This window comes from Aspergillus ibericus, assembly GCF_003184845.1.
Source record: "Aspergillus ibericus CBS 121593 unplaced genomic scaffold BO80scaffold_7, whole genome shotgun sequence".
Lineage (NCBI taxonomy): Eukaryota > Fungi > Ascomycota > Eurotiomycetes > Eurotiales > Aspergillaceae > Aspergillus > Aspergillus ibericus.
Window position 1 is genome coordinate 211819 of NW_020292105.1, and position 11253 is coordinate 223071.

An 11253-nucleotide genomic window follows, 5' to 3' on the forward strand; every position below is an offset into this window, starting at 1 on the left:
TAATTCTCAGTATACCGTGTTCGGTGCTTTACGGCTTGGACCTGAGGGATAGCCGGCTAGATTGATCCACAGAGTCCGAATCCACAGCCTAGTCAAAGCTATTGACTTCTGGTGGTCTCGAGCGTTTGCTCCTACATCGAACGACCCTTGAAACCTGATCTAGAACCCGAGAAACACCCCCCGTATCATATCGTCATGGCGCCCACCACCACCACGAAGACTGTGGAGGAGCCTGTACGTGTCGCGGTGCCGCCGGCTGATGCCAAGGCTGACGCTGATGTCCCTAAGCCCAAGGAGACCAAGCCGATCCCGTCTACACTGGCGGAGATGAGTGAGAGCATCGACCAGACCACATTCGAGCAGATTCTCGAAATGGACGATGAGGGGGACAACGACTTCAGCAAGGGCATCGTGTACGGCTTCTTCGACCAGGCAGAGAGCACATTTGACAAGATGGAGAAGGCTTTGTAAGTATTCCCTGGTGTCTGCCGCCCGTTCTCGTGCTAACCGGCCTCTAGGAAGGAGGAAGAGCTGAACGAGCTGTCTTCTCTGGGACACTACCTGAAAGGATCGTCAGCCACTCTGGGACTTATCAAGGTCAAGGATGCCTGCGAGAAGATTCAGCACTACGGCGCCGGCAAGGACGAGACCGGTTCGACGGATGAACCGGATAAGAAGACCTCACTCTCGCGCATCGAGAAGACCCTGACGCAGGTCAAGGTGGACTACAAAGAAGTAGAAGCATTCCTACGCAAGTACTATGGTGAAACCGCGACCTCTTCTTGAATTTAGGATGAACAGAAAGAGAACGGGCAAGGTAGAAGCAGGCGAGGGTTCTCTGTCAGTTAACTGAATAAACGCTGAGGGCGAGGCCACACGCTCCGCCCAAGACCAATGCAATCGAAATCACCCAGTGACCGCAAACACCACCAGCTACTCTTTAAGACTGCGGATATATGAAGGGGAGCCACCAGGCCGCGAGGGGGGGAGGAGGTTGGTTTCCTTGCCCCCTTGTCTTGGCCGGGGTGTTTGTTCCTAGACCTGTATGAACCATGAACCAAGGGGATATGAAGAAACAGAACAGAGGTAGATGATATGATTCTTGTCGCCCTGCCTTGGGCGAGCCTAGTTGCGAGGGACCCCTTGACGGATGTCGCTTGCACATTGCCTGGTGGCATGATCGGGTAGTCGTCGGCTGGGCAGGGGCCGGGCGTGCTTGGACGGCAGTCCCTGACGCTGAGCCGACGGATGAAAGTCGCTGGGGGTCGCCGACCCCTCGCCAGACCCTAGATCATTATAATGTAGTAGGTGGTAGTTGAGTCGACTTTATCGGGTCCAACCGGACTGGGGCAGACTGCTGGGACAGACTGCCGGGCGCGGTTGCGGGCTGCGAGACGGAGTTCCGCCGTGGCTTGTCGGACATACTGGAGTATGTACAACCGTTGCCTCACTGGCGCCTTTACACAGGGACCAGGCTGAGCAACGTTGGGAGATGAGGTCGACGGGCCTCTGGAATCCACGAGTGTCGACCGCTGTTTTGGGTCGCGACGACGTTCGAAGTTTCTTCTTTCACCTACAAACGACTGGCACTGAAAGACCCCCGAGTATGTTCGAAGCTGGCAAACGAGTCGGCGGCCCCGCCTTGATATAATTCCCTGGGACGAGGAAAAGGACGGGCTGAGGGAGGGATCGACACGGGGCCTTGCAAACCAGACCGGGGCGTTTGCTATCCGTTGGCGGGGCGTCCCCAGCCAGGCTAGGGTTAGCCACACCTAGAAGCTCATGGCTGAAGTCGAATTGACGTGAATTTGGCGGAATGGGATCGCTTTGTCGCACGGCAGACGGTTGGGAGTGGGCGATGGGAATGATATTGGATTTGGTAGATGACTTGGGTTTCTATGCCCTCATCCTGGCGCGAAAACAGGAAAACAGTTCCATCTAGCTTCCCCGCTCCCTTCTTGTGTCGTGTGTACGACCCTCTCATCCGAACCGGGACAGACAGTACAGGTTACATCGACTCCCTGGTTGCATTCCGTGCCTACACTTCATCCATCAGATATCATGATTCAAGAGCCCCTGTTCGTGCGGTCAGACAGACCCGTCGACCGGATCAGACAATGGTGATTCTCGTCTATCGGGACATCTCAACATCGGCTACTTACATGCACTCGTCGTTGCGAGTGGGACGGCGGGAGGGCTTTCGTTTACCTGCTTTGCGTGCAGTGGATCTGATGACATGAAGAAGGAGGGGGTCTTAGTCTCACGGATTGATTCCGTGACCGGCAACGGCTGTGCAGCCGTTGGTTGCCGGATGGAGCAGGTCTACACACGATAGTATCCTGCAATTCTGACCTGCCATCCAATCAGGTGGGATCAACCATGGTCTTTCTGCCTTCATCCCATCTCTCATCTGCAGTCTCCATCCCCAGCGGTTTGCTGATCCGGAATAAGCACTGTCGTCTACATCAAGCCCTCACGGCTGTGCGACTGTGTCTGAGACGGCCGACGAGATCATCCCCTGAATCCCTTCGGATGGCGTGATAGTACATATATCCTGACTGCCTCCTATCTCATCGTTGTATACCTCTTCCCAAATACTCATTAGCCCAACTAATCACCCCCGCAACCAAGAACGTCCCAAAGACAGAGGCAAAGAGGAAAGCAAGAAGAAATGCCCGTCTCCCCCCGCGCTTCTAAAGAAGAATTCATGGCGGCCCTAGGCCTCTCGACTCATAACCCCCAACACGAGCAATACTACCGCGCAATGCGAGTGCGTCCCCTTCCCCATCCCCATCCTCGCAGCACGATAATAACCAAAGAGAAACAGGACGAGGCAATATCCACCTACAACCACCTCAATGAAGACCCCTCCAACCTCCTCGAAAGCATTCTCCTCGAACAACCCACCACCAAACCCCCATACTTCTGGCACCATATCCGTCCGGATCGCCAACGCTGGGCCATCACGGAGATTGCGCACAATGCGGGGCCGCTGACCCGGCAATTGTTTGCGAGGGGTCAGACCACTGGCGAGTATGCGCCGAATTGGGTCGCCGGGTGGTTGCTGTATAGTGTGTTTCGATCTCGGGATGTTAGGAATAATCGGAATCGAAGGAGGGGAGGGAATTGTGTGAGTGGGAATGGCAATGGAAATATGAATGGGACGGGGTTGGGGGTGGGAGTTGCGGAGGAGGGTATGTATATCTTCTTTCCTGTTGTTTCTTGTCTTGTGGCTGGGTGTGGTTGAAGGATATACAGGTGGATAGTATGCTACTGTACAGGTCTAACTAACTGCTATGTATAGGGTCCAAGTCGCCGCAGACGTCGCCGTCGTCGAGACAAGGAGATGATACTGTCAATGCGACTGCTGGTAGTAGTGGGAAGAAGGAGTATTATGATCCGGTTCGGAATGGATGACGCTGACTGAATGTGGTGTGTGTCAGTGATGAGGCCGTGGTGGTTGAGGAATTGGCGACGGCGTGTGATATAACTGTAGTAGTACTAATCATCTCCCTCATCCTCATCGCGATCCCTATTGGAGCCATTCTTCTGCGTCCTCTCCTGCTTCAACGCCTCGGCCACCCTCTCATCCCTCTCATCCTTCATCTCATCCCACTCAACATCATACTCCGCCGCAATACTCTTAATCTCCTTGCGCAGCGTATTCCCCTCATCAATCAACGACTCCCACAGATGCAAATCCACCCCTTTATCCTGATACAGCTTCTTCTGCCGCGCATTAATCGTAAAATCCAACGCCGACCGATACGAAATCTCCCGATTATGGTACAAAAACCACAAATACCCTCCCATCAACGTCGACAAACTCACCAAATACGTCACCGGCTCCATCGTATCCCACCCCAACTCCGTCTCAAACGTCAACTTGTACACGAGATACCACCACACCGCGAGAATCCCGAACCCGCCCACCGCCACCCGCTGCGCGCCCCGGTGCGCTAACGCATCGCATTCGTGCTTGATCTCCGCGATCACTTGGATTCGGCTGGCGATTTTGCGGAGTCGCATGCGTAGGAAGTAGGTGCGTTCGTCGAACGAGGGGACCGCGACCCGGATTTGGTGTAGCCCGGAGGGCGCGCCTTCGATGGAGACGATGAATTCGCGGGCGCGGGCGGCGTCGCGGATGAAGTCCCCGATTTCGGTCGATTGGGACCACCGGACGAAGCGTTGCTCCAGGCTTTGGTCCTGGTTGTGGTTTTGGGGTTTGGTCCGGCGGAGGTACGTGTAGGTGTCGTCTTCGGTGGGGGCGCGTTTGCCTTCCCCGTCGTCGATTCGGCCTAGTTCGTCGAGTTGGTGGACTTCGGCGCTGGTGCCTTCGTAGAGGGCCTTGCGGGGCCGGGGGGGCTGGTCTTCGATTTGTTGCGCGATGAAGGAGACGGTGGGGGAGCGGGTTTGGTTTGAGGGGGTCTTGAGAGGGGGGAGTTCGGATTGGATGAGTCGTTCGAGGTGGGAGAGGGGCTGTTGGGGGTGGACGAGGATGGCGATGGGTTCGATGTCTGCTTTTGTTCAGTATACACGTGCTCATCGTGTAGATGGGTATACATACCTTTGTGTTCGCGATGATAGCCTGTTGATAAGGGGAGGAGTAGCTTGAATAGTCTCGATGGCGTGGTCAGTAGCTTTCCTATAAACTTCTTAGTTAATTCCACCCTATCAAAGCACATGTATACTTCAGATAGAAAGCTAAACTCACCCTTGGTCATCGCATCCTCCAATCCCTTCTCTCCTCCCTCCCTCTCTCCCTCCCCCTCCATACCCTCTTCTTCCTCCCCAGATTTCTCCCTCAACCGTAACCTCTCCAACTGCTCCTTCGTCTCAGTATCATTCTTCTTATCCTCCCGTATCCATCTACTTTCAGAAAACCCCCTCCGGTCGAGCGGCATGTAACTATTCCCCACGCCGCCACCGATACGGATATGGCTGGTATACCTCCCGCTCAGAGTTGTTCTCCCCGGACAAGCACTCAGGAATGCCACTCTGCTCGACCCTCCACCCCGCAAAGGCGGAATTGTATTCGGTACACGACGTAGAATGGACCGCATGGTGCGGTCATTGAGTGGTTTGCGCGGCGGACATGTATATATTCGACGTTAAGTGTTCAATTGCCTGCGGAGGGAAGGTTTCGGATATAGTATTGCGCTGAGGTATTTCGAGAGGGATGATTAGTACAGATCTATGAGAAGGATTTATTAGCTTGTTCACAAATGTACAGAGAGACTGAGAGAGAGGGGAGAGAGAGAGAGAGACCTTGGAACATGGGATACGTCATGATGAGTCAGCGGGGTGGTGTGTGGGGGACACGCATGCGTATAGTTCGGATATTAAGCATGGTGATGATGATGATGTTGTTGTTGGGTCATTGGAGGTGGTTTGAATGGAGAATTTATGGGGATCATGGGGATGGGATACGCAATACGGTGGGATTGGTTGCTTGGATAGGGAGTACATAGTATTGGTGGTGGTGTAGGCGGGCGTCACCTGATCGGGCTGGTTTGTTGCCGTTGTGTTGGCTGGCTCCTTGCTTGTGTTTTACTCTATTGTTCCGTTGAAGTGAGATTCTCCTGCGGCGTTGAGTCGCTGTGGTGCAGACTTCTAAGTGTTCTATACGATCATTGGGTTAGATGAAGCTGATAAGAGTTACTGATAAGGTGGCATGATGGTGATGACGTTGTGTCAATGACGCCGTCATCTGGGACGATCTATCGATGCCCTTACTTATGAATATCTGCAAAGCTTACTCCGTACGGTCTACTCACCTACTTACCTCAGCCGTTCTCTCGAGTTTAGGCGATTGCTGACATCAACCGGAACAGAGAACTAATAAGCTTTCAGGAACACTCAGGAACACATTCTATCCAATCGATCTATGTCATATCAAGGAAGGGTATACCCTCCATCATCAGCACATCACTTCCCGTCGTATACGTGGAAGCATCACTGGCCAGATACAAATATAGCCCCTTGATCTCCTTGGTATGACCCTGGCGTCCCAGCGCTGCCATCCGGTACGCCTCATTGATTGCCAAAGGGCTTGCCCCCATCTTAGTATCAAAAAATCCCGGAGAGACGATATTGACCCGTGCGAATTCCCGCCACTCCTGAGCCAAGGACTTTCCGAAATGGGTGACATATGCCTTGGTTGCATTGTAGACAGGTTGGTCAGTTGGAACATTGACAATGTGCGCACTCATACTAGATGTGATGATGAGGTTGCCGCTGCCTTGACACTGGAAGACCTCGCCGGCGTATTTGGCGCAGAAGACGACGCCATCGACTGAGAGATTAGCAGGTCTGAAATGGAGATACGCTGTGGGCGGTGCTTACCATTGACGGACATTTGTTTGCGATATTCGTCTAGCTTTTGCTCTAGGATTGGTTTGGATATCGCCATTCCTAGCTCTGTTAGGGTCTGTGGTTAGATGAGGCGATGGACGTACCCGCGTTGGCAATGAAGACATCGATTCGTCCAAAGTCACGAACGACCTCTTCAATGGCTTTCTTCACTTTGTTCAGAGTCGGAGACTGCATGTCAAGTTAGCCTGGTGTTTAGTCGGGATGGTGCCACTAACTGTCAACTTTATATGGGACGGCTTTGATCCCGTGGGCCTGCGCCAGCAGCTCGGCCTTTTTGACAGCCACATCATTCCTTTCTATTAGTTAAGAATTGATCTGGCTAATGCCGCTTGCAAGTGGACAGAGACTCACGAATTATACCACATGGCCACATTGGCACCAGCCTCTGCCATGGCCTCTGAAACAGCATGGCCAATACCATCCGCCGCCCCGGTCACCACCACCACCTTGCCTGACATCTTGAATTGCTCCAACACATTGGAGGGTGTGTCCGGAGAAGGACGGGGAAATCCCGGCCGGACTTGGGTGCAGTCAGACACGGTCATTGACATTGTGAACGATTGATTGGCTTGTGGTGGTATGTCAATGAGGTTTCCAAGAGGTATTTATAGCCCGTTGGGATGGAAAAGAGCAACTATGAAGACGTCGGACCGGCTTGCTGTCCCCCGATCGATCATTTGCGCTTTGTGGTGGCCAGTCGGGCGTCTGGGGTCCGATGCATACTCATTCATTCAACAAGCCCGAGGGACCGAGGATGCGGTTATTCACTAACAATACCCGGAGAGGTGCTTTGCCGTCGATCAGCAGCTGGCAATGAAGCATGCATCTGGTATGTACATGGCCAACCAATGGAGGTCGGCTCTTTGTTTCGTCGGATGACAGGCCACTACAGAATATCACGACTCAACACTGCAAATCACCAGCCCTATCTCCAAACCGTACAAATCTCATGCAAACATTCCTTCGTTGGTGGTCACACCGTCCAGTCATGATCCTCGACCTCTTCAACATAGCCACCGGAATCATCTTTGCCAGCACCAACTTCTCCAATCTCAAGCTGGTGTCGGATGCTTGCCATCCGGATCGTGTCTTGTTCACCCTGGTTCCCACCGAAAATCCTGTCCATTTATTCGATTGGAACGCCTTTGGTTTCCGGGAGAGCGAAATACACCCAGAACATGAGAAAGACACAGAATGCTTACTGGTCAGCTTGCTGCCTATACCAGAAAGCCGAGTGAGGTGCTCACCAAGATAAAGGTAAAATGACCCAAACGTGAAGGTATCTAGCATCTTCGGAGTGATGAGTGCGACGATGAACTATGACGATCAGAATAAGTACCCAGTCAATTGTGCCAGATTTACATTGCTCAGTCAGTTTACGCCAATGGCTATTCCAACCGCCTGTGACCGCACCCCCGGCGGAAATATCTCAGAGGGAATCACCCAGTTGACGCAGCCAATGCTAAAGGCAAGATTGCAGATTTATATCCAGACAAAGACAGCCGTGGCCCATCCTGCCCCCCGGTGGCTGGCCCAGGAGTGCTCGTACACCGCATACAGTGTAGCCACAATGAGCTGGGAGATACCCATGCCTATGCCACCCACGATGAGGACCGTTCTGCGACCCCAGCGATCCATGAACATGAATGCCGGGACGGTACAGAGGAAGCTGAGGATCCCGATGACTCCTGTGGCCAAGAGATCCACGGAGTTGCCGGAGAGGCCAATATCTTCAAAGATCCGCGGTGCATAGTAAATGATCGCGTTGATACCTGCTAGGTTAGCCGGTTGACCACATGGGCTGGAGACTTACCTGTAAACTGCTGAATTAGCTGAAGTGCGCAGGCAGTCAGTAACCGGCGGTTGAGATGACAAGAAACAAACAAGGATTTGTATCTTTCATAGCTCAACCGGACGGGAGAGGTGATGCCAGGAAACATGGCCGCGGTGGTAGCTTTGTCAAAAAGCACCGATACCTTGATTCCGAGCACCTCGTTCATGATGCAGCTATCGCTGCTATGGACCCGACGAAGACGAGACTGTGTTGAGATTGCTTCGTCCTCGCGATCTGTCCAGGTTAGTTTGATGTATACAACCGTTCATATCTCCTACCTTTCATCATCAGCCACCGGGGCGTATACGGCAGGAAAAAAGGTCCCGACGGCAAGGATCAATGAGAAGAGACACTGCAGCGCCAGCGACGAGAGAGACGATCGGCGATGGGGCCATTGGCGAGGGTACCAAACATGGCACCCAAGATGAGGACGGAAACCATCCACCCTTGGAGTGTCGAGTTGTTGGGCAACGAGGGGAATTCTCTGCCCTACGCAGATTAGCAGGATGTCAATTTGTGAAAGACGAACTGGCAAAGCTGGCCATCACCAGAACCCCACTGATGACTCCTTGATCATATCTGCACATGTTAATCCTGCCGGAGGGATTATATGAAAGACATACCCATATAGAACACCTCCGATGCTCGCAAATGTGGACAGGAACAGCAAGAATGAGTTATGCACGAGGCCCTTGTATTCTGACCGTCTGATCAGCATGAGGACGTATAATCGACTGCTGGCCTATCGACAGGCCTACCAGCTGGGCCATAAGTAGTCTCTAATCCTAACGTCGACGGACTATTGCTAATCGCAACCATGTTGAAGTCAGATCTATTCAGGCAGGATAACTGAGTGAAGAGTATGCTGCATGAGCAATTGCCTGCAATGCAGGCGGAGGCCCGAGGGTATATATGGGTTCTCCGCACAAAGTAGCACATCTACTGACCAAGCCACTACCGGGCATGGGGTCTGGGGTCTAGTCTGGGGCTTCGTAAGGTCAATATGGAGTTATCTAGATGACGGTGCGCTGTGTGCCGATGTTGCAGGATATACAATCGGCGGACAATGCGCCGACACGCAGCGGGATGAAGTCATCCGGACTAAAGCTAGAACGAAAGGTGATTCATCGAAACGGTACATATAAGGCCGTTTGATCATCCACCTTGAATAATCCCAGAATCGTATCTCATCTTTTCAACACTATCATCACAATGTCGCCCTCAGCCGAGTTACCAAGCCGTGATGCCCTCGCCTCTCGAGTCGTTCCTAGCATGATCTTCAGCGATGGCAGTCCCTCCTCCATGACCCCACCCCCGCAACCCAGCTTAGAAAGCGACACCACCAAGCGCGCCCAAAACCGCTTCACCGTCCAAGGCAACGCAGTCGTCACCGGCGGAGCGGGCACTCTCGGATTACAATCCTGCGAAGCGCTTCTCGAGCACGGCCTAAACGGACTAATGATCCTCGACGCGAACCCCACGCACGCAGGAACCAAAATCACCGAACTCCAAAAGAAATTCCCCCACGCCAAAATCACCACCCTCCAAGTCGACGTCACCGACGAAGTCGCCGTCAACGCCGCAATGGACACCACCACTCAGACCCTCGGCTCCATCGATGCCCTCATCTGCTTCGTCGGGATCGTCGGCTGCGTGGAAACACTGGACATGCCAGTGAGCCAGTGGCGCAATGTCATTGACGTAAACACCACAGGCTCATTCATCTGCGCACAAGCTGCGGCCCGACGAATGGTCGCGCAGGGAACTGGTGGCTCTATCACCTTCATCGCCTCTATCTCCGCGCACCGAGTCAACTATCCCCAGCCTCAGGCTGCATACAATGTGAGTAAGGCGGGCGTGCTAATGCTGAAGAATTGCCTAGCGGCCGAGTGGGCGCGGTATGGCATTCGAACGAATAGTATCAGTCCGGGGTATATGGATACGATTTTGAATGAGGGGGATGGGATCGCGGAACATCGGAGGGTGTGGGCGGCGCGGAATCCGAGTGGGCGGATGGGGGTACCGGCGGAGTTGACGGGGGCGGTGGTGCTGTTGGTGAGTGGTGCGGCGAGTTATATTAATGGGGCGGATCTGGTGGTGGATGGGGGTGGGTTGGTTTTGTAGTTTATGCCAGTGTAGCTACTCTGAGACTGAATGGACGATTGGTGTCTGTTGATTCCACTGCTCGACTACCGTCATGCTTAGTGCTATTTCTAATGTTACGAAAGAGTTGTTGATATGTGTGTATGTGATAGTTGGATTAATACTTCATCAGGGTCACCCAGACTATGAGATCCATACAATGCTTCGAATAGCCATACCCTAGAATCTGATCCATCCCATCATCACACCTAGAACCAACCCGTACTATTAAATCGGACTCCTAGACTACGAAATATAGAAGAAGAACAAAAAAAGGCACAATTCAATCTATATCAATCCTTACCTCCCCCTCAGCTATGGTATATAATATAAATGGTATGTCGCATATCATCATCATCATCATCCAATCCATCTCAATCATCATAAATCATATCATCATGGCCCGTCCATCCCCCCCCTAAATAGTATTCCCATCTACCTCCCCAGCGCCAAAACCCTCCCCCCCCCCCTCCCATCCCTCCCCCCATCCTCCTCCCTATCCCCCTGATACTCAACAAACTTCCTCCCCCTCCCCACCCCAATCGCAACCGGCACGCCCTGCACGACCCCCCCATGATCCACCCCGACCGGATACATCCCATCATTCACCGAGAAATTCCGACAAATGAGATACGCCCGCATAGCGGCGTTTTCTTGCGCCCGGGTCTCCGTCTCGCAGATGCTGTCGGTTTGGTAGCTGCGGTTGTTGACGAGGACGGTGCAGGTGTAGCCGTGTATTTTGGTGTTGAGGGAGGTGGTTGATGTTGATGTGGAGGTGGTGGAGGTGGTGGAGGAGGGGGAGGAGGGGGTACTGTTGGTGGTGGTGGTGGTGGAGGGGAATGGGGTGGGGAGGGTGGTGTATGTTGGGTCGGGCCAGTGGCGGCGACGGCAGAGGCCTGGTT

The 11253-nt window shown here is 53.2% G+C and overlaps 7 protein-coding genes across 7 annotated transcripts; 3 read left to right on the forward strand and 4 right to left on the reverse strand.

The window, feature by feature from the left end:
• On the forward strand, positions 1-816 carry BO80DRAFT_253808 (Hpt domain-containing protein). Its single transcript, XM_025714657.1, has 2 exons — positions 1-467; positions 519-816. Exons 1-2 carry the CDS (start codon positions 196-198, stop codon positions 784-786), a joined length of 540 nt encoding a protein of 179 aa, XP_025578349.1. The 5' UTR covers positions 1-195; the 3' UTR covers positions 787-816.
• A 1544-nt stretch (positions 817-2360) lies between these two features.
• On the forward strand, positions 2361-3459 carry BO80DRAFT_253900 (uncharacterized protein). The gene is made up of 3 exons (XM_025714658.1): positions 2361-2770; positions 2828-3194; positions 3305-3459. The coding sequence occupies exons 1-3, from the start codon at positions 2672-2674 to the stop codon at positions 3415-3417; spliced, it is 579 nt and encodes a 192-aa protein (XP_025578350.1). The 5' UTR covers positions 2361-2671; the 3' UTR covers positions 3418-3459.
• On the reverse strand, positions 3308-5260 carry BO80DRAFT_400185 (uncharacterized protein). Its single transcript, XM_025717507.1, has 3 exons — positions 4715-5260; positions 4568-4645; positions 3308-4517 (listed from the first exon to the last, which is right to left on the reverse strand). Exons 1-3 carry the CDS (start codon positions 5061-5063, stop codon positions 3502-3504), a joined length of 1443 nt encoding a protein of 480 aa, XP_025578351.1. The 5' UTR covers positions 5064-5260; the 3' UTR covers positions 3308-3501.
• A 658-nt stretch (positions 5261-5918) lies between these two features.
• On the reverse strand, positions 5919-6926 carry BO80DRAFT_375163 (putative short-chain dehydrogenase; the record flags this gene model as incomplete). The annotated part of the gene is made up of 5 exons (XM_025716622.1): positions 5919-6295; positions 6346-6414; positions 6459-6543; positions 6598-6667; positions 6727-6926. Coding segments are annotated over 5 exons (801 nt in total), but the record flags the coding sequence as incomplete, so codon positions are not given.
• A 475-nt stretch (positions 6927-7401) lies between these two features.
• On the reverse strand, positions 7402-9028 carry BO80DRAFT_462176 (MFS general substrate transporter; the record flags this gene model as incomplete). The annotated part of the gene is made up of 9 exons (XM_025722496.1): positions 7402-7572; positions 7623-7692; positions 7756-7837; positions 7934-8147; positions 8189-8443; positions 8617-8698; positions 8758-8788; positions 8833-8908; positions 8968-9028. The coding sequence occupies 9 exons, from the start codon at positions 9026-9028 to the stop codon at positions 7502-7504; spliced, it is 942 nt and encodes a 313-aa protein (XP_025578353.1). The 3' UTR covers positions 7402-7501.
• A 321-nt stretch (positions 9029-9349) lies between these two features.
• Positions 9350-10535, forward strand: BO80DRAFT_499850 (oxidoreductase; the record flags this gene model as incomplete). The annotated part of the gene is made up of 2 exons (XM_025724206.1): positions 9350-10264; positions 10485-10535. The coding sequence occupies exons 1-2, from the start codon at positions 9422-9424 to the stop codon at positions 10533-10535; spliced, it is 894 nt and encodes a 297-aa protein (XP_025578354.1). The 5' UTR covers positions 9350-9421.
• Positions 10536-10861: 326 nt separating this feature from the next.
• BO80DRAFT_317511 (uncharacterized protein) lies at positions 10862-11083 on the reverse strand (the record flags this gene model as incomplete). Its single annotated transcript, XM_025715085.1, has 1 exon — positions 10862-11083. A coding segment is annotated over one exon (222 nt), but the record flags the coding sequence as incomplete, so codon positions are not given.
• Positions 11084-11253: the final 170 nt, after the last annotated feature.

What these genes read in the sequence shown, in the direction of transcription:
- BO80DRAFT_400185 (XM_025717507.1), bottom strand. Translation starts at nt 5,063, where the DNA reads ATGCGGTCCATTCTACGTCGTGTACCGAATACAATTCCGCCTTTGCGG. An exon ending in GGAGGATGCGATGACCAAGG is followed by an intron (nt 4,646 to 4,714) that starts GTGAGTTTAGCT and finishes AGAAGTTTATAG; the next exon opens with GAAAGCTACTGACCACGCCA. An exon ending in CTATCATCGCGAACACAAAG is followed by an intron (nt 4,518 to 4,567) that starts GTATGTATACCC and finishes GAACAAAAGCAG; the next exon opens with ACATCGAACCCATCGCCATC.
- BO80DRAFT_253808 (XM_025714657.1), top strand. Translation starts at nt 196, where the DNA reads ATGGCGCCCACCACCACCACGAAGACTGTGGAGGAGCCTGTACGTGTC. An exon ending in GACAAGATGGAGAAGGCTTT is followed by an intron (nt 468 to 518) that starts GTAAGTATTCCC and finishes ACCGGCCTCTAG; the next exon opens with GAAGGAGGAAGAGCTGAACG.
- BO80DRAFT_253900 (XM_025714658.1), top strand. Translation starts at nt 2,672, where the DNA reads ATGCCCGTCTCCCCCCGCGCTTCTAAAGAAGAATTCATGGCGGCCCTA. An exon ending in AATACTACCGCGCAATGCGA is followed by an intron (nt 2,771 to 2,827) that starts GTGCGTCCCCTT and finishes AAAGAGAAACAG; the next exon opens with GACGAGGCAATATCCACCTA. An exon ending in GGTGGGAGTTGCGGAGGAGG is followed by an intron (nt 3,195 to 3,304) that starts GTATGTATATCT and finishes TGCTATGTATAG; the next exon opens with GGTCCAAGTCGCCGCAGACG.